The sequence below is a fragment of the Gekko japonicus genome, unplaced genomic scaffold, assembly GCF_001447785.1.
Source record: "Gekko japonicus isolate JY-2015 unplaced genomic scaffold, Gekko_japonicus_V1.1 scaffold491, whole genome shotgun sequence".
In the NCBI taxonomy this organism is placed as follows: domain Eukaryota; kingdom Metazoa; phylum Chordata; class Lepidosauria; order Squamata; family Gekkonidae; genus Gekko; species Gekko japonicus.
In genome coordinates this window covers 522,953-547,952 of record NW_015174857.1, presented here as the reverse complement: position 1 = coordinate 547,952, position 25,000 = coordinate 522,953, and the positions used below count along the sequence as shown (strand labels likewise).

Here is a 25,000-nt window from a genome sequence, read left to right as displayed (position 1 = left end):
AGAGATAAATTTTGTAAGGAGGGAGGGAAGAGTATAAGTATTTTATGAACCGGGGGTGGAAAGGGAGAACATGCCAACGTTCTAATACTCCCTGTTCTTTAAATTTTAACAGTTCAACAGATGCATAACCTCTCAGCTCATCAAGTGGTTTAGCAATTTCCGTGAGTTCTACTACATTCAGATGGAGAAGTATGCACGCCAAGCCATCAATGATGGGGTAACAAGCACTGAAGAGCTATCTATAACCAGAGACTGTGAGCTGTACAGAGCCCTCAACATGCACTACAATAAAGCTAATGACTTTGAGGTATGCACTGACCTTTCTGTCCCCCCACCCGTTCTTACTCTGCTTGTAATAATTGAAATATGCTCTTGGGGGTTTTTTGTTTTGTTTTTACAAAAATGGCATTTTCACTTGTCTCAAGAAAAGACTAGTTTGTACACCATATCAATGACGTTAAAAGTTCTTGTTCCATGATTGGTGACAACGTAAGTCTGTCTAAATAGTAAACCTTAGCAGTAGGTGAAAAACTGTTTCCTTTTATGCCGGGGGTTGAGGGATATTTGGGGAGAGGGGTGCTATAAAAACGGAATCAAAGGCGTCCACTAAACTTTATTTACTGACAGGCTGCTCTGTGTATGCTTTACTTGTAGGTAACAATTTTGTAAAATGAATAGAACAGATAAGATCAAAAAAATAATGGGAATGGTCCAGAAAAAGTAAGACTTGTCTAGGTTCCAATGAGGACTTGGCCTACCTAATGTATCTGGATTACACCAGCGGTTTGGGAGCTTTGATTGAAACTATTCCTTACATGACAATAAGCTAGTATGAGCCAGCTACTGAGGCATAAGCTCAGTGAACTATTGTTGTTAACCTGCTGACCTTCTCTGAGTCCACGGTAGCAAATTCCTCAGTGCTGATGATAGCATTTTGCACCATTCAGCTAGTCAGATGCAGTGATGAGGTGAAAGGGACTTCTGGGAGTTTCAGTCCAGTGCACTAAAGTCTTGTGGTAGCATGTTGGTATTATCTACTCGGGGGATGAACAGTATTGTTCAGTATATAGCTACATAGTGGGGTGTTAAGAAGTTTGATGATGCTTCTGTTTGCTTATTTTCCTGATATAAGGAAAATTAGGTCTGAAATCTGTCAGAAGCCTTGCCAGAGAAGCCATGATATCGATGTGTTTCAGGTGGAAAGGGACACAAAAAGAGTTTTAATGCATATGTCAGTTGTACCTTTCTCATTTCACAGCAATTTTGATCTCAAAGCACTGCAAAAACAAATAGTCAAGGAGCCTGCTTTACTATTATTATATGTAATAATATTCATTACTTATAAAATGTTGTAATCTACCTCATCTGGGAATGAGCTGTTCTAGAAAATGATTGTGAAAAGACAATTTAAAAATCAGAAAGAGAATTCCTTGCAGGATTTATTTATGTGTTTTCCCAATTAGCTTCACCCCCCCACCCCATCCCTGCCTCAGTAACAAGCAGTAGTAAAGGCTGTATTCATAATTTGGCAATATGGACACAATCCTAAAATCAGTTCTGTGTGTCTGAAAATGCAGTAAATAATAACTAAATATTGCAGAAAGATCCTGGAATTACAGAGTTCAATGCCCATTTTCTATTTTTAAGTAACCTATGCAATACTTTCCATGTTACACTTTCGGGCATGGCATAAAAGAGATTTGCATGGTTTTCAACTGGAGACTACAATACTATACTTACTAGTATTGTTTAGACATCTTTGTTTAGACTAGTCTAGATTTGTTTTGAGATCACAGCCAAAGTTCAGATACTAATTTCCTATAACACACAATTAGAAACTCCTTCACCAGAGCTGTAGCACCTGAGTACATATCCAGGAGCTGAAACTTTGCTCAAACCGTGGTCTTCCTTTTGTATAGCCATTTCCAAAAGGGCTACCTGCATTTTGCGTTGGTACATGAGGCTGAAGAAAACCCAAAGCCATTGAATAGAACATTAAAGCACACAGTTTAATCTGTAATTATGCATTCTTGCCTGATCAGCATCCAGTGCTGGTTACTAGCACAAAAGCAAAAATGACAAGTACTGTGGTGTTGAAATTGGATCTGAAGTCTTTTAGCAAATGGAGCCCTTTCCATATTTAGCATCATCAAAGTTCTTCCCCTTCATACTTTATTGCTGATCTTTTATTATAATTGAAGTCTGATATGCTTATAATCTTAAACAATTTAAATAGATATTCCTAAACCTGCTACCTCTTCTGGAAAATAATATTCACAACATATATATTTTATTATGCCTGAACTAACATAGATTCAGGTGGGAAGCCATGCTGGTCTGAAGCAATAGAACAAAGTTGGAATCCAGTGGCACCTTTAAGTCTAACAAAGTTTAATTCTGGGCATAAGCTTTCATGTGCACGTACACAAAAGCTTATACCCAGCATTAAACTTTGGTGGTCAAAATTGCCACAGGACTCAAACTTTGTTATAAATATGGGTAAGATGGGGATAAAACCACAGAATTCAGTTTGTCTAGATGTATCCTGGAGGACATTTCTTTAAAATCTGTTCCTTGCTACATTCCAGTCAGAGGGTCACTTTACATGTTACAGCAAATGAGGAGTCCTCCGTCTTTGCTTCTACACAAATGGGAGTTTTTAAAAAAATACTGTATGGAAAAAGTATGCTTAACCAACAATGGAAATTCTGGGACCTGTCTTTGCTCTAACCTTTAAATCAATTTTGTTGAGTTTCTTTCATGGTGACTAGGAACCAACACCTATTAACTGTAGTCTTGGCCTCTTAGGCAGAAGTAGATGAAAAATCTCTGAGAGGGATGTGGTGGCTTAATGGCTGATTAGTATGTGTGAGTTATGTGTAGAATTCTTTCTTTTTTGCTGTTTTGTCTTTTAAAGTCAGTTGATATGGTAAATACATTAAGCTGTGCAAAAAGTTCTCCGATCTAGGCAAAAAGTTGTTTCCTCCTTTCTGATTCAGGAATGGTGTGCACAACCCCATGTATATTGGGAAGGAGGCTTTCATCTATCTCTCCAGGCATTTTAGTAGCAAATAGTAATAAATCTAGTTCATCTCCGATTTTTGCTGGAAGTGGCAGTGCCCCCCCAATTTGTTCCCATTTTTCTAACTCTGGTCTGTCAGGCACCTGTAGGCAATGACAGGGACTGCTGGGAGGTCTCACTTCATAGCAGGAGACCTGGTAATCTTGAGGTGAAATCAGTTCAAATGTTTGTTCAACTTCCTCATTCATCCAGGGTTCTATAAGCCTTCCAAATCAATGACCAGAGAATCTGGAAATGGTGGACTCATTCACAAATTCAGAGTGCCATCCTATGATAAATCAGTCTAGTCTAAGCCCATTGGAATCAACTGAAGTAACTTTGCATAACATTGCACTGTCATTTGTGTATAGTCACCTCATCTTAGATGGAAAATGTTCATGGCATTCTACTTTGAATGTGGCTTCTCATGTTACATTTTACACTCTGGTAGAGATATTTGAGTGCAAAATGCATGTCAGTTATAATGTATTTGTGTGTAAATACCTATGTGTGTATATAAAGTCCTGTTAAGTCATAGCCAATTAATTTATGATAAATTTTTGCTGGAAGTGGCAGTGAGCAAGTGAGAAGCGGAGGTGGTTTGCCATTGCCTTCCTCTGCAGTATCTTCCTTGGTGGTCACCTATCCAAGTAACAACCCTGTTTAGTTTCTGATGAGATTGGGCTATACCTTCCCTCCCATAAACACCAGTAGATGCATATAAAGTTACAAGTGTAACACATCAGTTTAGGTTGGATGGATCAACCTGTATATATAATGGAACCTGAGAACTTGCTCTTCATTCACCAAATTCAGTTACAGAATTTCCTACTGTAGTGTCTTCTTGCACACTGCTGTTCTAACATCCATGCCTGCCTCTGGAGGTACATTCATTTTATGCCAGACAAATGGGTAAAAACACATTTTGCACAACAACTGAAACCAGCTATTTGTACAAGGCAAAATTTGCCGTAAGGATGATTCATACATAGACAGCTCAAGCATATGGTGTATACCTATGTGGTGTAATATGGGAGTGAGACTCAGAGTCCTGTGCAAATATAAGCTTTCTCCCATATTCTATGCAAGTTTACGCTTGCATATGCATCTCTACACCTGACCATATATTGAACACACATGAAGCTGCCTTATACTGAATCAGGCTATTGGTCCATCAAGATTAGTACTATATGCTCAGACTACCAGCTGTTCTCTAGGATCTCAGTTGGCAATCTTTCACATAACTTACTACCTAATCTTTTTATTTGAAAATGCCAGGAATTGAACCAGGGATCTTCTGCACACAAGCAAATGTTCTACCATTGAGCCAGGGCCCCTCCCCAATGTTGCTACATTCTTCTTTTTTCAGGCTTAGAGTTAAAACTGTTAATGGTTATGATTTTTAAGTCAGATTTGTGCCCTTGCAATCCAGTTTGGGAGGGCCTTTGGATTAGATTTGCACAATATAAATAACTGATAACCAGTTCATAAATGGCAGTGACATGCAGTGCAATCCTGAGTCTATTCAAATCAAAGGATTTAGAAGGGAGTAACTAGGATTGAAAATCACTCTGATCTAGTGGTGCCTTGTGGATTCAGGGGCTGTAAAGTACGCATAGAACTCTCACCTCTAAGGGGTTTCAGTGGAAATGTCAACTTCATGCACCCAAGGAAGCTGCCACTTCCATTCAAGTCAGTGAAGAAGCAAGCACTGCATTGCAGGAGTTTGCTTGACTCATTACAGCATGTGTATCAGGGTGAGTGTATGCAACAGAAAATGCTCTAAGTAAAATGTTTAGATTCGTTTTATGTTGGCAATTGTTTCAATATAAACATCATTATCTGCCTTGAATTGATTATAATAGAGTGGGATATGTATATTTTCATACAAATAAATTATGTTAATCATTGCCATCTGTAGGAAGTGCATAGGCTTTTTGCCTGTTGTAAGAAAGAGCTATGGAAACATTTGATGAAAAAATCCCAGATCCTTCAGCTGCCTTTACTGACCATTTGAGCATCCGGTCCAGTACTGTCTACTCCAGCTGGCAAAGGTACTCCACAGTCTCTGGCAGACGGTTTTAACTGGAATACCAGCAACTGAATCTGGGGCCTCAGGCATACAAATAGTATGCTCTGTTCACTGATCTAAAAAACAATGTACTACTTTATGCAAATTAACAAAATCTTAATTTTTTTACTATATAGATTTTTGAGGTTGTATAAATTTGCAGCATTAAAAAAATCTTTCTGTTTTTATTCTGAAGTACATGGCCGCATTTTAAAACCTCTCCTGATTTCACAAAGGTTTAAGAAGTAATTCAGGATCACAAGCTAGCAAGGGGTAACTAGACCAGCGATCCCCCCTCCAACAAAACCCTGGTTGTACTTTTTTAGATTTATTTGTTTGAGATAAAGTGGACTAAGGGCTTTGGTATTTGTGTGCATTCTCACACTGTCTTTTTATAAAAGCTTGAGAGTCACTAGAACCTGAGTCAAACTCCTAGATTTTAAGCAAGATAGATTAATATATCCAATTATCAATGTAGACCCATCTGTGGATACTTAAACCCAGAGACTGTACAGACAAAACAGATTTTTCTATAAACCTGAGGAAAGCACTAGGTTTGCAGAAAAATCTGAAATCTAAAAATAATACATTGGAAGGATTAAAATCCCCCCGAACATAAAGGAGCACCTGTAGCTTTAAGAAACAGATAGTGTTGCCAGGTCCCCTTGCCATTGCAGCAGGGGGATTTAAGGGGCATTCCAGGGATGGGCGGTGCTTTGGTTTTGGGGCGAAAACTCTATGGGGGGTTTTGGCTTCAAAACCATAGAGTCTGCCCAAAAACCAGAGTGTTGCTGCACGATGTCCTCGCCATGGGTACATCACACAACGATGTCACTGTTTGGGGGTGCGATTTTCCCCACTGGCAAGCTGGCAGATGGCAGACCAAAGCCCCCAAAAGTGGGGGAACACCCACTGGGACCTAGGGCAACCCTAGAAACAGATGCCCTCAGTGGCCATTGCTAAGCAACTGCAACAGTATTACTAGCCTTCAAGCCTCGGTTTCTAACAGTAAAAAGTACGGGGAGAAACCAGGGCCTTTTCTAGGGCTATATTGGCCTTTGAGGGAAGATTAAAACAGCAGCCACCCCATGTAAGTCAGTGCGTTGTAGTTTTTAAAGTTTCAGACTAGAAGTCCCCACTACACAACTGTGCCCAGCTCAGCAGCTGGCACTGTAGAACTGGACCATAGTTTTCCTAGGTAAAGACTGCCAAGGGGAGGAAAGGAGGGAAAGTTAAACATAGTGAAGTAGATACAGGTTGGTTGGGGGGGGGGGAGAGGAAACAGGAAAAAGGGAAATGCTAAGGAGGCTTTCAGGGAAGGGTAAAAGCAAATAGCTATGGAGGGGGAAATGAGATGCCCCCCATAAGTCCTTGCAGGTCCCTACTTTGTTGTTTTATATAACTCTGCCTCATATTAGTGTGTTTGCCACTTGCTGTTCTTCCCTTACCATCTATTATTTTAGTAAGTATTTTTCTTTGAGTCTGCAAGATGTAACGATACAGTCAGAGGCTGACAGGGGCGTTATTTTTATGTTGCTTTAAATATTTAAGGGTCCATTTCTACATCAGACACCCAACCCTAATGAACCTGTAAGCAACTTTCTTTGCATTGAGACAAAATTCAGCTGCATTCAGCTAAATAGGGTTGTGACTCTGGATTCCAACACATACATCATATCTGCAAGCACCACTGTTGAAATCTTTCTGCAGAATATGTTGGTTCAGTAAGTCTTTTCTGCTAAGCAGGAGCTTTTATTGTAGGAAGGACACTCTTAACAGAGAGAATTCTGTTGATCTAGTCTTATATATGTTTGGGTATTGACAGATCCCAACCTATGTGTTTATTGTGTTGTAGATCTTCTAACAAGGCTGTATATTCATGAAAATATCTAACATTTTCCTTTCCCGCATACACTACTAAGACTTTAAAAAAAGATTGTTTTGAAGTGAGCAGGTCCAAAATTTAAAAGATATCTTACTTCTTTGTTAAGTTTTGTTGTTCTCATGTTGCACACCCATCAATTTTACTGAATTTGATGTAGCTGCATTAGAGGGAAAAGACCCTTAATTTGCACTTTATCATATGCCTTATCTCTGTCATATGCTGAAAACACCATTCGCTGGCTGCACATGCTTTTAAAGCGTTTGACAGCAGTCTTATTTCTATGCCATTTTGGGTTTTTTATTTTTCAGAGGGCTTAATTTCTGTAATCTGCAACAGGGAATACAAAATTTATATTACCATCTGAGAATAAGAAGTGTTGCGGGAAACTAATTATTGCAAAACATCCATGTAGATAAAACTGTAGAATGGAAATATTTGTAGGTTTTTTTCTCTTGAAGTTTTAATTAAAAATATAAGCATATTTCAAGATGCTACTCAAGATATTTTAAAGCAATATCAATTATACTAAAAGTATAGAAATACCCTTCAATGAAATTATCCTGCCGAAAGTTGGCTTGCCTTAAGTCAAAAGAAAAGATAGGGTAAAATATTTAAATAAATAAAAAGTCAAACAAGTATGAAGTGGAGCTATAGTACACATGAGTATTGCAAACAGTAGTTATAATTGTTACTATTTAATCAAGATCTTTCTCAGCTGAACAAGATACAGCTGTTGAAGGTATAATAATAATAATAAAAAATCCTCAAAAGTTTTGAGTTAGGAAACTCTCAATTTGATATTTATCCCCCTCCGATTCAAGGTGTGCATCAGTACAATAAAATAAGCCGAAATGATGTATGGACTATTTGATTTAATGTCATTAGATTTTATAGCTCCCTCTGCCTTTTTTGTCATTGGGTTACATTTAAGCACAGCAAGATCAAGTTTTAAACCTCCTTACTCAACATCTCTATTAGTTATAATGCACCATGACCTCTCTCAACATTCTTAAAGAAAAAGATACAGTGTAATGTCACTTTACTTTGCTTATTGTTCTTTGTTGAGGTGAACAAAGCATTTTCTACAGTGGTTATAGCGCATAATTATACAGCTTTCAATAGTGGTGTCTTGGCACATATCAAAGTTCAGAAGAGCTTTTAGGGGGAAAAAAGATGTTTTGTGGCAGCCTAGTGAGGGTCTCATCTTTCCTTCAGAAAATAGTTCAAGGCTCTTCTGTCAAGCTTCCCTACTTAGAGCTTTTTCTCCTCCTGCTTCATAAAGTTTAAAGGGGATTCAGTGGAGTTCTGTGATCTGTTTCCTTTGAAAGATTGTTCCTTTGCACAGAGAGGTCCTTTGACTTCAAGAGTTCACAGATTCATGTCTTTAGGTATCATATGTCTGACCTTATCAGTTACTCTATTTAATGTAGGAGGAAAAGTCTCAACTCTTTTGTGTTTGTCTGTTTTTCTGCTTCTGTGAAGTGATTTGGTGAAAAAAGGACCATCCTTTTTAACACACCACTGTGAGGCCGTTTCTGACTGTAACCTACCCTGTGGCTTTTCTGGGGGGGGGGACTGTTCTTCTATTTTGTGTATGGATAGTTTCACAGAGATAATAGAATTATATCAGGACAGACACACATTAAAAACATTTTTGCTCCCCACCCCCGATCTATTAGCTATTTTGGTGGCTGCTACTTTGGTTCCCCAACAGGCACAACCATTTAACAAACATAGAGAGAGAGAGCGGTTAGAGTGCTGGGCCAGCAGTAGGCTTTTCCTTGCTTCGACCTACCCCAAAGGCTTTGATAATTAATTGTCCTTCAGAGATGAGGAAAGTTCAGAGACAGTGTGTGTAGCAGTGTCTATTGTCTGACCTTCAGTTCTCCTTCCTTCAGTTCTTTTTCTTCATTCCACAAAGGGTTATCAATAAGAGCAGAGAGCAAGCTCTCTTCTAACAGCTGCAGGTGGTGGTTGTCGCATTCTGTTGGAACCTATCATTGTATTTCCACTATCTATGGATTAAATGGGCTCAAAAAGTTCTGACAAGCCTTTTCAGAACTACTTTCTTTAACTTCATATGCACTCTCTCTAAAGAGCTATTTTACTAATTCTACAGGCTCTTTAATAATTTTTTCCCTTTCTGAAAACCTATGGCAAAGTTATGATTATGTGAAACATTTACTTTTACTATTGATTCTTAAGAGTCATTAGCTCAGTATAAGATAGGGTTGCCAGCCTCCAGGTGGGGCCTGGAGATCTCCTTCTTTTACAACTAATCTCCAGATGACAGAGATCAGCTCTCTTGGAGAAAATAGCTGCTTTGAAGGGTGGACTCTACGGCATTGTACCATGCTGAGGTCCCTCCTCTCCCCAAACCCCACCGTCTCCTGGATCCACCCCCAAAGTCTTCAGGTATTTTCCAACCCAGACCTGGCAAGTCTAGTATAAGACTTGCTGTTCCCTGGCAAAACAAATTATTTTAAGATGCTACACTGATATTAGAACCTCTCCGGCTTAAATTGATCTGTACCTCTACCACAAAACTGAACAGTAAGGATGAGAGTATGGAATATTAACAGTGTTTAACTATTAATATTTCTGAAAATATATGTCTGATTGTAATTCAAAGATATCATACGGTGCTGCTATCCAAACCTGAGACTTTTTAGTTAACAATATATTAAGACTGAAGAAAGAATGGGGGGGGGGGAATTAGGTGGACTGTGTAAAATCCTCCTAGGAAAATTAACTAGTCTAACCAAAGTTTCACTTTCCCTCAGTTATTCAGATGTTTCACCTGAGAAGGATCTGAAAGCCTACCTTGAATTATGGTTAAATTTTAGGAACAGCTCTGTGGCCTTTCATTGAGAAAACTGGTTGAAGTGTAACTACTTCTGCTGAACCAAGGCACTATACATACATGAAAACATATCAAGCAAAGGAAACCATTTTAGTATCATACATGGTAATAATATAGCAGAAATACCCTCTTGCATAACCTTAAATTTGACCAAGTAAACTAAAGCTAAATAAATATAAAATCATTAAATGCATTAAGAAAACAGTTGAGATTTTTTTTAAAAAGCAAGAAATGTAATAGAAATGAAGGAGTGTAGTTTTCCCCAGAGTAAACTGTGCTTATAGAACAAACTATGGTGTTGTCTCATTTTTTAAAAAAACCTATGATAAATGTTTTGCCATTTCAACTCCAAGTGAAATGAGTGTCTAATTAAAATTGTAATAGTCTAATAATAGCTATCAAAGAGCAAAGAAGCTGGAGTTTGCTGAGCAGACTATTAATATTGTTTTACCTTCCGTGATTAATTTAGAATCCTCTGTGGCATAATTATTAGACAACAGAACAAACTGACATACATGTTTCCTTGTTTCCCTGATGATATAGTAAGCAAAAATTCCATCAGGAGATGTGGAGAGAGTACACCAAAGCGAACACGGCTTAGTTAATCATAATAGTAATAGAAGATTTATGAATATAATGAAATCTGAAGGGGGGAAATCTCATTAAATTATCTGCTAGAAATCTGTCATTTGCTTTAGTAGAGTTTAATTTCTTTTTGTATCTGGTTTTATTTAAAGCTCACATAATCATAGTATTATGAACTAACTATGAAAAGTTTTTCAGTCTCCATACATTAAAAAAAAAAACCTGGACAACCTAGGTTGCTGTTGTAGTGAATTAAAGACCTTTAACAACAGGTTTACTATAGTTAAAAAGATGCTGTAGGTGAAGCAGGCACAAGTTACACAGTAATCCAAAAACGATCATAAAAATTTAAACTTTTTGTGATGAATATTTCATTAGACACAATGAAAATAATGGCCAGTGGTGAAGCGAAGAGCTTTGCTAAAAGGCCCTCCTGGAGGACCTTGTCTTACAACAGTTTTGTACGCAAGCAGATTTATTTGGATTCAAAGTCCAGTGCACAAATACTTCCAGAATGAACTGTTTTAGTGTTAGCACCACAGACGGGCTGTTTTGAGCCAACACTGGAAAAGTTGTTTGCATGTTTGTTTGTTTTTAAAGGCTGTACTATGATTACTTCTCTTGTTATAAAATCCTTCCCTGGAAGGAGCTCTTGATAAGCATCATAAATGTAATTTTCCTTAAGTGCTTCAAATAACATTATCCCCAGCAATCCTTTATTTATTCAATTTGTACCTTGGTTTTCTAACTACAGGTCCCCAAAGCACATATAAAAATACAATACAACTCAATTCAGAATTAAAACAATGAAACCATCACATCAAACCATTTAAAAGCAAGAGATGGCAGTAGTTCTGATAACACCAATTTGCATCTTCATTTCCTCAGTGCCATCAGATCAGGCCCCTTAAACAGTTCAATAGAGACAAAGTCCAGAAGCAGTAGCATTCTGAGATGGCTCTCATTCAGTTACTGATGGGCTTTACCTATGTTGGTGAGGTTCTCCCTGGCTAAGCTGGTTATTCTTATCCCCCCACACACACTTTCCCATGCACTCATGAAAATCCTATCTTGGAAGGTGTTCACTGAAATTTTCCTTGCATGTGGGGGAAAGTAATTTCTGAAGTTACGTTTTCTAATGTGGACGCGACCAGTGTTCCCTCTAAGCTGAGTTAGTGTGAGCTAGCTCACAGTTTTTTAGCCTCCGGTTCACACATTTTTGTCTTAGCTCAGGAAGGAAGGATCCAGAACAAACTGATTTATGCAGTAGCCAAATTGCTCGCTCACAACTTTAGTGCCAGTAGCTCACCAAGTAGAATTTTTGCTCACACGACTCCACAGCTTAGACGGAGCATTGGACCCGACTCATTTTACCCACAGCCACACCGCAGTTGCAGAGAACAGCATTTTAAAAGTCCTCAGAGGCCCCATGGACCATGGCATGGGAGGAGGAGGGGCTTCTGCCTTCCCTCTGTACCACTTCCCAAGCCAAAATAGCTGGGGTAGTGGTGGAGTGATTTGCTCCATTTTGAGGCTATATTAGGAACCTTGGCCTATCTCATAACATGTACTTTGGTTGATTCCTACTCTCCCATGGCAGACTTCCAACCCCACCCCAAGCTATTCCTGGGGGTCCCCTCTAATTTAGGAGCAAAATTTGAGGGGGGCATTTTGCACCGTAACTGGGGTAGGGAAATTATGACGTGGAAACTTTATACAGCTTCCAAGCTCAATCATACAAATATCATGTCCATACTATAGATAAGGAACTGAGACTAAGTGATGGCAACCCCATACATGTTATACTCAGATTCATAGTTCATTATTTGAAGCACTATATTCCACCAATTGCTTCTGGTTTTTGTTTAATCATTTGAATTTGTGTCCAGTGCAGCCCTGCAATCTAGGGGTTGCAACAGCTGTGTGAAGTGCTTGATGCCCTTACACTATGCATCAAGGCTGCAATATACTTAGTCCCATTGACTTCAGTATCTCATTTTCTCAAATATGTTGCTGCTGCTGTGTTTCCTTATGCAGTCTGTTTTACATTTTTGGTCCTGATTTAGTTTTGAGGCAGATTTTTTTTTCTCCTTTGGTTTCTAATTTAGATGTGAAGAAATCAACAATTTGGCCATTACTGAGCTGCAGAAATATATGTGAGATCTCAGTTGCAAAATAATTTACTAACACATTACTCTCTTTTTCTCCCATCCCCACAAATAAGTTGGCAAATACTTTGGAACTGGGCTGACATTTCACTTGGCTTAAATAAGGGGCAAAGGGAATTAAGAAATCAGCAAGAGACTGATGAAAAACCCACAGCTCTCTCTGTTGATCTTGCCCACTGTCCTCATTACGCCCTCACCTTCTATCAAACTGTCGTGGGGTGGTGGCAGTAGTGAGGAATGGATATTTCTTCCCATGTGTGTGCTTCATGCCTCTAAAGGCTCTTATTTATTCCCTCCCATGTCACCTTGTGTACAGTCTGGCCTGTGACACTGATGGTGATTATGTTATTATTTTGCTCTGGGGGCTTTGGCACATCTGCAGAGCTGATGCACATCTTCTTTGTTACGCTGGCATACATCCCATATTGCAAATGCTTCATTAGCCTTACTGCCTGCCTGCCTTGCCAGACAAGAATGCCCAAACCCAGGCTTCTTTTCGTTCTGTTCTTTTGTGTACTATGATGAGCCTTTATTCATCTTCCCAGTTCTTCCCTGTTTTCCTGAACTCCAGATGTCCTGAGCTCACAAGTCTCCCTTAAAAGGATTGTGAAAGAAAGTGGAGGAGACGGGGGGGGGGGGATGTATGTTAACCTCTTCTAACCCAGCTCTTTGAATTTTATTCTCCCTTACTTATCAACTTTGGTAAAAAGAAGAGAAGTCTTCATTTTACACTGTGTTGTTTCACATTTGCCATTATTTTAGTGTGTGAAATAGACTATTGACTAGTCATTTCCACAAACTTCTAGGAATCTAAGCTTTCATTGAAAAATAAGTTTCTACCTCTCATGGATGCAGAAGCAGAGACACCTGGGCTCAGTGTGGACACTTCCAGCTAAGCGTTGATCTGAATAGTGCCTGATTAGGATTTCTAATAGGCACCGAGTGGGATGTCTCTCATGACAGGTGACAATGCTTTTGTGTCCTTGTGTATATGGATCCTTAGACACTCGATACTGACAGCAGCTTTGGACATTAATGATATGCACAACTACAGGAAACACAACTTCATGCATACCATTACTGTCCAAAGATGCTTGTGGCTTGTTGTTTAGAGAAGTCTAAAGAGACTGAAGTGTTCAGCATCTCAGGTCACCATGCCTACGTACAGGATGACCTCCGGTCCCCTTCTCAATCTTCTCCTCTCTCTCTAATACAATGGAGTAGACTGGACAGACAGTGCAGTCCTATGCAGAATATCTTCAGTCTAAGCCCACTAAGCTTAGTGCAGTCTAAGCTGAGACAGCAGTAATTTGGTGTAGACTTGCGTTGTGTTTCTACTTAGGTACTGAATAATAGAAATGGCTCATCCATGAGTACTACACATCCTTTCATGGACCCTACGTCTTCCTGGCTGTCCTTGTCCCTCTGGCAATGCACATCAACAGTATGTCTCCACTTTCTTTTCCCTCTAGTTCTTAGCCCCAGAGAAAAACAATACAACAAAACATACAATTTAAAAAAATAAACATACAAACTACTCAGAATGTTTGACTGAGAATGTTTCATAAAGCACTGTTTCATTGTGGGCAAGGAAACTACTATTCCTTTCATTGCTGATGTGTCAAGCCACAATGTCCTTCTGCTTCATTTAAGATTCTAGATATTTGTGGTGCTATACATTGCATGGAAATCTTGACTTGTACGACAATTCAAGGCAAACATGCTTCTCTGCATGGTCGGGTCTTTGGTTTCTGAGTTCTGATATCATTTTGCTCCCTAATTTTCTACTCTTTGGATGGACTGAGCAGCAGCACCACCATGCTTGTACCATTACATAGAGCTCCTTCCTGTTTGTTGCAAAGTTCTGCTTTTTGGTGTATAAAAACAGAGGTGCAGCTTGTTTTATTCCCAATAGACTGTGGGTTAACTCTTATTTCTTTCATCTCTGCCAGGCAGAATGGTTGAAAGACAAAAATCAAATGCACAACTATTGTAAAATTAATAGTATTTTCTCAAACTGTATTTTGATAGTATCTGACATTTATTTTAGTGCGTCCATGTGTATCTGGCAGATGACTTTTTAGTGTTTTTCAAGGTATTTAATATTTTCACAGGTTTTTCAATGAGATACAGCCCAACTAACATGAAGCATCTGGATTGAAACCTGTTTAAGCCCATTAAAATCAATGGGATTAAATCGATTTAAACTGAAGTAGATTGTCCTAAATGAGTTACAGACTGGGCTGAAGAACAAACACTTGATTCACCTTTTCCTCCTGTATCACTAGTGTTTTACAAAAATGGTTAATCTTCACAAAAACTATGAAAACACATTAATAGTGTTTTGTGCTTTTTTGGCAATGATTTTTAAAATTAAAAGAGCAAGATTCTAGGGTGTTTAAAATGATTTTAAAGTAATAAATACTTAGTTCTGGGAGACTGAGTTCTATGACAGCTACTGTGGGTTTTTGTTATGGGCTCTGATGATTGCCAGTTAGCACTTGAAAGGTGATAAATTATCCAGTGATAACTTCAGGCTTTGATCTGGATTTAATGTAGTGACTGCCTTTAAAGCAATGGGTGCTTTTATGCAAATAATTATTTCCTAAAAGTTGGAATGACCCCCTCCCCATGCATTTGCCATCAGACATTGTTTAGATGTAAGAGGTTTGACAACATACTGGAATGTATATTCCTGGAGTGGTTTTTCTCTCTCTCCCTAACATCTACTTATTATTAGCATACCTCATCTAAGTACCTTCCAAAAAGATTTTTTTCCCCTAGGCTGTAAGAAAATGTTGTAATTCAGGGGGCCTAATAGGAAAGCAGAGTCAAGATATTATTTTTTTATTTGTGTTTCATATGGTGAAGTCTTCTGTTATCTTTTGGGTATAAGCAGAAGGTAGTAAAGATATGTATCCCTACCCACTAAAAATTAAATTATTACTGGAAAGAAACTTGGGGGGGGTTGAAATGGATTTAAAGGTTGTAGAGATGGAAAAGTAATTAACTTGGATTTCTTTTACATTAAAAATTTGTTTCAGAGGTAGCTGTGTTGGTCTGCAGTAGAAGGGAGCTTTACTCTCAGAAGTTTATACCTTGAAAACCTTGTTGGTCTCTAAGGCGTTACTGGTCTAGCTATTAAAATTTGTGTCGTTGCATTTGAAATGCATCTCAGGAGTATTGTGAGAGTTAGTATCAGATGAGATGTGAGACAGGAGATGTGTTTAGGATTTCACCTGGTTTGTTTTTATTAATTAGAAGGTACTCATACTGTACAGTATGGTGTAGTGGTTAACAGCAGCGGACTCTAATCTGGGGAACCGGGTTTGATTCCCCATTCCTCCACATGAAGCCAGCTGGGTGCCCTTGGGTCAATCACAGTTTTCTCAGCTCCACCTACCTCACAGGGTGTCTGTTGTGGGGTAATTGTAAGCTGCTTTGGGACTCCTCAGACAGAGAAAAGCAGGGTATAAAAACCTCCTCCTCCTCTGAGTTCAACTGGACTTACTCCCTAGTAAGTCTGTTTAGGATTGTAGCCATAGCTGTTTTGAAGGTTGGGGAACTTTTGCTGATAGAAGGATATTGAGCTTGTTATTTTTTTCCTCTTTGGAGCTAATTCCAGCTGTTTTGATGAAAAAGCATGAACACGCATTCCAGCATCAGGATAGGGTCGCCAAATCACTTACTGCTAATAGCGGGGGAGAGTTGGTCCCTGCCTGGGACATTCCTGCGCGTGCGCTGCAATGACATCACCCAGAAGTGATGTCATCACGTTGGGCACATCGCTGGCTGATGCTCTAGCAATTAGCCTGGAAACTCTATGGTACCATAGAGTTTTCAGGCTGATTGCTAGAGCGTCAGCCAGCAACATGCCTGGCGTGATGAAGTCACCTCCGGGTGACATCATCGCGCTAGGCATGTCGGCCCGAACTGGGCACTTTGGGGGCAGGGTTCTCCCCGCCAGCCTTTTTCAGACCAGCGGATTGGGGACCCTTTTAGCGGGGGAACCTCTGCCCTCCCGGGGGACCTGGCAGCCCTGCATCAGGAAGAAGATCTTAATAATGGGTTTCATGATAGTCTACTTAAGTTCTTAGAAGTATTTGGGAGATCACCATGATAGTCAGAGCTGGTGTCCTCGCAACAATATAGTGTGAACCATATAAGCTATGCTTTAAAAGCAAGTTTAAGTAAAATGTTTGTTGTCTGTATATGGTCTACAAAGCCAGGTCTCAGAGGATAGTTGCTTCTATAGGGCCACTGTTCAAAAGGCGTTGACCCAAATTCTAATCAATCTTCTTTTCAGATCTTCTTGTAGAAACAGGAAAAGACCGGCATCTCCTAAAACTTGAATTTCCAGTATTCAGTTGAAAACCATGATTGGCTGTTATTATCTATGAGTGTAAAGTGGTGTCTCTTGGTGAAATCCTTGGTATTAGATAAGACAGTGAAAGCCAGTTCAAAACCTGGAAGTGATGTCATCATGGTGACATTGCATGCAATGCTCTGGCTTTGGGGCAAAACTCTGTTTTTTGCCTTCAAAACCATAGAATTTGCCCAAAAACCAGAGCATTGCCAGAAGTGACATCATCATGTCTGGGACATTGCACAATGATGTCCCTGTTTGAGGGTGGGGTTTCCCCTTCCCCATCCAGCTGGCCAGCAGCAGATCAAAGCCCCCAGAAGCAGGGAAACTCCTCTGGGACCTGGGGGGCTGGCACCCTACCATGATATCCATTTTTTATGTATGCTCTTTTTATACCTTCTCTAAATGTTTCTAAATGCATCTAAATGTTTCACTAAATTTCTGTACTTTCTCCAAAGGTCAGGAAGCTTTTCAACTGTTACAGAAGAGAGATTTTACTCTGGAAGACTAAGGGGTGTGTGGGCAGTTTTATCTATGCCCCTCATCAAACTCTCTCCTCTGATATGATGCTGGGCTATCCTTGATCTCAGCCCAAGCTTATTAGAGTTTGAAAATCTCCTCCCCCTCCCCCAGTTGGATGAGCAGAGGGAACCAAACTTCCCAGGTGCATTCTTACATGCCATAATGTCAGGCGAAATATTCCAGAAAAAGAATTCTAAGGAAGAATAGAAGCACTAAGAGTGGGGATGCAATATAACTGACAATGCAATCCCAAAAACATTTTCCTGGGAGTAAGCCCCATGGAAGAGACTTGAGTAGGATTCTGAGTAGACCTGCTTAGGATAGTACTGTGAGCCTTCTAATTTTTTAAAAAAGCCAAATAATTGATGGGAAACAACTGGAATTTACTACAGTTTTTATCTATTTGCTTTTGTACATTTTAGCAGCATCCCCCCCTCCCCCCCAGCATTGAATTCTCAAGTCCTAGAAGTGGTGGTCACCGCTGTCACCCCCATAGATGGCTGAGAAATAACTGGTGATTTAGGGAAGCCAATTAATCAGCCTCAGTCTCCTAATATATAGGCAATCAGAGATTATACTGCCTCTCAATATGGAGGATCTCTTTGTAGTTACAATGGCTAATAACCAGTGTTCCCTCTAAGCTGAGTTGGTGTGAGCTAGCTCACAGTTTTTTAGCCTCCGGCTCACACCTTTTTGTCTTAGCTCAGGAAGGATGTCTCCAGAGCCAACTGATTTATGCAGTAGCCAAATTGCTCACTCACAACTTTAATGCCGGTAGCTCACAAAGCAGAATTTTTGCTCACAAGACTCCACATCTTAGAGGGAACATTGCTAATAACCCTGGCTAAGTTTTAACTTTGTGCATCCATCTGAGCCAGCACGATGGAGTCATGGTTAAAGGGCTGGAGTAGGATCTGGCAGGCAGACCCAGGTCCAAAGTCCCAGTCTTCCATGAAAGCTTGCTGGGTGACCTTGGGCCAGCCACACACACTCAGCCTAACCTACCTGACAGGGTTGTTGTGAGAATAAACCAGAGGAGAAGATCATGATGTAAGCTGCTTTGGGTCCACACTGGGGAGAAAGGCAGCCTATAAATAAAGTAAAATATTTTTTTAGAAAGAAATTAAAACTCTTTACACCCTGACCTGGACAGCTCAGCAAGCCCAATCTCATCAGATCTAGGAAGCTAAGCACAGTCAGCCCTTGTTAGTACTTGTATAGGAGACCACTGAGGAAGTCCAGGGATCATATGCAAAGGTAAGCAATGGCAAACCACCTCTGTTCATTTCTGGCCTTGGAAGTCCCGTGAGGGATCGCCATAAGTCAGCTGTGACTTGACCGCACTTTCCACCAGTAAGTCCCTAACACTGCTCCCTTTAAATTCATCAAGAACACTGAAAAGGTTTACGTTTGCCCTGACCTGGACACCTCAGGCTAGCCCAGTCGCATCAGATCTCGGGAGCCAGTTGGGTTCAGCCCTGGAGAGTACTTGAATGGGAGACCACGAAGGAAGTCCAGGAGGTATCCTCTGTTCTCAGATCGTGGCCACAGGCTATCCTACACTGTAAATTGAGTTGAGAGTTGCCAACTTGTCATTTGCCCACATCTCCATAGCATCTTTCTTCCAAGAGAGGACAAGAACTGCCCCATCACAATGTAGAAGATGTCAGCAAAGCTCAGCAGATCAGAATAATTAAGTACTGAGGAACTCCCCGGGGGAGGTGCACTTCTATATGATACCCTAGGTCTGTTAACTTAAATCTGAATCCAGAGATCCTGAGTTCTTCTAGATCTTGGTGTTTAATGAAGGCAAAGGGGCTGCACCAGTTTATTCCTTCCTTTAAGGCTTACTTTGAGCTACTTTCTGAAGAAAGAGGGCTGATGAGACTAGCAAACCACTTTTATTCTTGCCTTGAAAACTCTACAGGGTTGCCATAGACGGACTGCGACTTGATCTCAAAACCTGGTGGCTCTTTCCTTGTGATGTGAGGTTGATATAATTACCATGAGTTGCAGGGACATTTTTAAAATACTGACCCAAGATCAGTGTAGTCTTGCATGTTGTAATGTTGTGTGGAATGAGCAAGCCAGGAAAAGAAAGGGTATCTTTATGACTGATTCTCTACGTATTTGTGCATGTGGAGGAGGCAGTGATGCACATGAGTCAGAAAGATGTGGGACCCCTGAATGGGAGGCCTATGTCCCATAAGCATAGCACTTCATCACTCTATTGAGAATCCAGTAATATTCTGGTGGGAAGGTGGCAGTCTCCCTCAAAATAAAGCAATTTTGATTTGGAGGCTGTATTCTTGATTTCAGGTTTTGCCATAGTTAAAAACTTGTATTTTTCATGCCGTAGGACAAAGTCGCAAAGTATACTAGCCAAGCCTAATATTTTTGCTGATGCCTAATCTGCTGTAGGCCCATACATGGACATATTTATATTTGAAGTGATTCTTCCTAATTTTCACATGAAAGGACATTTGTGTCACAAAACCCAATTTTGTGAGTCTGAAAAGATACCACTGAGAGAAAAGCATGTAGCTTTTTCTCATTTAGCTTGTTTTCTGCCATGATGATTTTTTCAGTTGTTCTCAGGGGTCTTTGTGCTTTCCATGTGAAGATCAGGGGGTGATGTTTATATTACCCCAAAGACCAAATGATGCATGATGTGCAGCCTTTGACATCTTTTTCCCCCTCCAAAGTTTTCTTTTTCTTTTTAAATCAAAAGTAGCCTCCAGTGAGTCCCCAGCCCCAGGTGGTCTTTTTTTTTCTAAACTAAAAAATGTCAACCTCTTCAACCTTTCCTTTTGTAAAATTACCCCCCCCCCTTTTATGAAAGAGTAACAGTAACCAACATAAACAATGCTTTGGAAGATCTTAAGAACATAAGAAGAGCCCTGCTGGATCAGACCAACGGTCCATCTAGTCCAGCATCCTGTCTCACACAGCAGCCATCCAGTTCCTCTGGATGGCCAACAACAGGGCAAAGAGGCTGAGGCCTTCCCCTGATGTTGCCTCCTGGCTCTGGAATTCAGACGCTTAGTGCCTCTGTGGAGGTTCCCCTTATCCACCATGGCTAGTAGCCATTGATAGACTTATTATCCATGAATCTATCTAATCCCCTTTCAAAGCTGTTTATTGCTGTGGTCATCACTACATCCTCCGGCTGTGAATTCCAAATTCCACTTGCTGTGTAAAATAGTATTTCCTTTTATTCATCCTGAACCTACTGCTCATAAGTTTCATTGGATGCCCTTGGATTCCAGCTTTTGGGAGAGGGAGAAAAAAATCTTTGTCAACTCTCTCTATCCCATGCATTATTTTATAAACCTCTATCATGCCCCCCCTAGTTATTTCTTTTCTAAACTGAGAAGTCCCAGACACTTTTGGCCTTTCCTTATAGGGAAGGTGCTCTGACCCCCTTATGTGTCTGGGTTGCCCTCCTCTGTACTTTTTCCGGCTCTGAAATGTTTGAGATATGATGACCAGAACACAGTATTCCAAATGAGGCCGCACCATAGATCTATACAGGGGCATTACAACATCAGCCGTTTTATTCTAAATCCCTTTCCTAATAATCTTTAATATAGAGTTTGGCCTTTTCACCGCTGCAGCACACTTGGGCTGACACTTCCATTGAGCTATCCACTATAACCAGGGTTCCCTCTGAGCTGAGTTAGTGTGAGCTAACTCACAGTTTTTGTAGCCCCCAGCTCACACATTTTTGTCTTAGCTCAGGAAAGATGGCACCAGAGCAAACTAATTTATGCAGTAGCCAAGTCACCTGCTCACAGATTTAAGGCCAGTAGCTCACAAAGTAGAATTGTTGCTCACAGGACTCCATAGCTCAGAGGGAGCATTGACTATAACCCCAAGATATTTTTCCCTCTCAGTCTCAGCAAGTTCAGGCCTCATTAGCCTAGACTTGAAGTTGGGCTAATCAGGTTACAGACTGGGCTGAAGAACGAACACTTGAATCCACTGTAACTAAATGTAGTCATAACTGCAAATTTATCCATCCATAGCTACTGGTCATGATGGCCAAATGTTCAGAGGTTGCATAGCTCTGAATTACTGTTCTAGGGGGTATAAACAATGCTAGAGAGAGACTTTTGCTGGGCTTTATGCCTTTTTTCCTCTGATCCATTGGGGCTTTCTTATTGTTCTCATGTACATTTTAGCAGACCAATAGTGCAGGGCAAGAAAAAGAAACCTGCAGGGTGAAAGTAACTTCTGAAGGTTGGTTGTGATTGGGAAAAGGGCTGGGAAAGAATTAAGAAGAAGAAGAGTTGGATTTATACCCTACCCTTCATGCAGAGTCTCAGAGCAGCTTAAAATCTCCTTCCCTTCCTTTCCCCAACAACAGATACCCTGTGAGGTAGGTGAGGCTGAGAGAGCTTGGAGAGAACTGCTGTTGAGAGAACAACTCTGAGAGAACTGTGACTGACCCAAGGTCACCCAGCTGGCTGCAAGTGGAGGACTGGGAAATCAAACATGGTTCTCTACTTTAAAGTCCGCCACTCTTAATCACTACACCAAACTAGCTCTCTTTCCCCTGTGGTTCCTCCATTGAAACAGTCTTGAGAACTGCTGTCTAAAGAAGGAAATGAAGAAAACAATAGATTTAAAAGGTACATGTGGATGTACGAAGCATGTAGTTTTTAGTGTTGCCAACCTCCAGGTGATGACTGGAGATATCTTGCTTTTACAGATAGAGATCAATTCACCTAGAGAAAAATGCCCTTTCTGGAAGATGAACTCTGTGGCATTATATCCCATTGAAGTCCCTCCCCTTCACAAACCCTGGCCTCGTCATGCTCCACCTCACACACACCCCCAAATCTCCAGGTTTTTCCCAACCCGTAGCTGGCAGTTCTAGTAGTTTTGAATAGCAAAGCTCACTTGCTTTATTTATGACATTTCTAATACCTATTCCCCCACCCCATTCAATCTGGATATACAAAACAGTTTGCAATTTAAAAATGTGTGCTAGTACATTTGGGGAGGCAGGGAAGCTATTTTACCTTGGAATGCTAGAAAACCGAAGTAGTTATACCTGGGCTTCTGTTTCTACTGCAGAAGTTCCCGGGTTCCACTGTTCTAATGCACATTTATCTTTGTTAAGAGGAATTCCTATTGCAGCATCCAAGGAGAAGACTGCCGGTACCAACCTCCCTCCCATAAAGCCTATTTACCTTCCCATGACCTGACCTTGATTGGTTCAGCTTTGCGATATGAGTGGCTTCTACCAACGAGAGACCTCTGATCTCAAATCCACAAGGGATCTGAGTTTGCTTGTTTGTTTGTTTTTAGCAAGAGAACATGTCCTCCACGTTGGCAAGAATAAAGGTGGTTTAGATCCATATTCTCTTGCTATGACCTGTAAAAGAGTCCCATGCTGTAATTTTAACATCTTGAAGTGGTAGACATCTTTAGTAGTCTGAATCTCACTGTCGTTTATTATTGAGGAAGTGCTGAGAAGCCTCCCAGTCTAACAATTCCACTTCTATATAAAATTGTTAAACACCGCCTGGCCTGGCCTGGCCTGGCTTGGCCTTATCATGTTTAAAGTATGTTTGTCCAGCTTTGTAGTAAGAACAAGCAGACGGTTTGAAGGCCACATAGCTTTCAAACCTTGGTTGCAACACGTTAGTCCCATTTTGAAACCATCTTTATCTTGCCGAGAAAACTAAAATCTGTTTGACCAACTAGCTCTCTGGACAGTTTATCTTGTAATATGCCTTTAGCTCACAGGGATTATTGATTTCCTTAAATTAATGTTTACAGAATGCCACTGAATTTTACTCAATGGGACATTGTTCTTTTTGAAGCTTGGTAAAATATGAGACAGAACATTATTGCTGTTAGTTCTTGTGCTAAGACTGATGAAAGATTTAGAGGTTTTTCTAAAAAAAAAAAAGGCTAGCCTTGAACTATAGCTGTTTCCTACAAGTGTGTTTACTCTGAGTACATTAGTTATGGGACACAGCGGACTCCGGCAGTAAACTTTGCTTCGAAATTCTCTAGATGCAGTAGAGCAAACAGAGCTCTAGAAATCTGCCTATTTAAATTAGAAATTAGCCTATAGAAATATGGGCTAAATATAGGCTAATTAGCATATAGGCAGATCATATGAGGAAGAAATAGGCTTGCCAAGTCCCCCCGGGGGGCGGGGAATCCCCGCCCCAGAGGCCTGTTCCCCGCCGGTGGCGGATCGGGCCCCGGGGGGAACCCCACCCCGACGTGCACGTCACCCGGAAGTGATGCAACCACACCGGGCACGCTGGGGGTTTTCTATGGTTTTCCCTCGGATGGTCGTGGCCCCGCCCCCAGCGTGCCCGGCGTGGTCGCGTCACTTTTGGGTGACGTGGATGTCGTGCGCGCGCGCACTCCAGCCACCAGCCGAGAGTCCCCCGCTGCGGTGAAAATCAGACTTGGCAACCCTAGGAAGAAAAAATTGTGATCTGTTGCTTGTCTGTTGATAACAATACAGAAGCTGTTGCACTGCTTCTTGATATGTTGAAACATATAAGGTTGGGTCCAGAGTAGCATATAAGTAAACTGAAGGGCATGGAATGGGATTTTCCTGCCTCCCACTCCCTCTGCAGCCTATTGAGCTGGCAGAATCCTGCTCAAGGGGATCAGGGGATCCTCATGAACAATATGTTTGTAGGGAGCTGAAATTGGAAAGTTTCTAGTAGGAAGGGAATTAGCAATGGAAGTACCTAGTGCGAGAGCAACTTGGGATCCAACCCAAAGTATTTACAGTTTCTAAATCTCATTTTGTTCAGTACCACCTTACTGAGGTTGCCAACCTCAGGGTGGGGGCTGGAGATCTCCTGGAATTACAACTGCTCTCCAAACTACATACATCACTTATTTACTTACGAAAAACATTTATTCCACTTCTCCTGTGGGAAAAATGGCTGCTGTGGAAGGCGGGCTGGATGGCATTGCATCCTACCAAGGTTCCTCCCCTCCCTAAACTCTACTTTCCCAGGCTTCAGCCTCAAATCTCCAGGGATTTCCGAACCCAGAGTTGGCAACACTAAGTACTCCTGTGTTCATTTAAGGATGCCAGAGAAAGTATTTAAAAGTTGGAATTCCATAAACGTGGTTCAAATCCAGTGGATACAGAAAATCTAAGTGTAAGAAATATGTTGACACTGGCAAAGATTCAGAGAGCTCTGTATGATATGAAGGCCATTCTGGATCAGACCAAAGGTCCATGTGGCCCAGCTTTCACTTTCCAAGAGAAGCCAGTCGCATATTTCCAGGAAACTCACAAACAGGGAATAATTGCAATAGTTTCCCCATCCATCCATATAGGGTTGCCAAGTCCATCTTGCACCCCCAGCGGGGGACTTTGGGGGCGTTCCTGGAAGGGGTGGGGCATCCCCAACGTGATGACGTCACGTTGGGGACGTCTGCCGGCCCCCCCCCCCCGCCCTGCCCCGGGTCTCCAGAAACAAACGT

At 40.9% G+C, this 25,000-nt stretch overlaps 1 protein-coding gene across 1 annotated transcript in view; it reads left to right on the top strand.

Moving 5' to 3' along the window:
- Positions 1 to 25,000, top strand: part of PROX1 (prospero homeobox 1) — a 64,624-nt gene that overhangs the window by 21,628 nt on the left and 17,996 nt on the right. Inside the window, exon 3 of the mRNA XM_015424632.1 lies at positions 113 to 307. Coding sequence (XP_015280118.1) covers positions 113 to 307 — 195 coding nt within the window. The remainder of the gene's footprint in view (positions 1 to 112; positions 308 to 25,000) is intronic.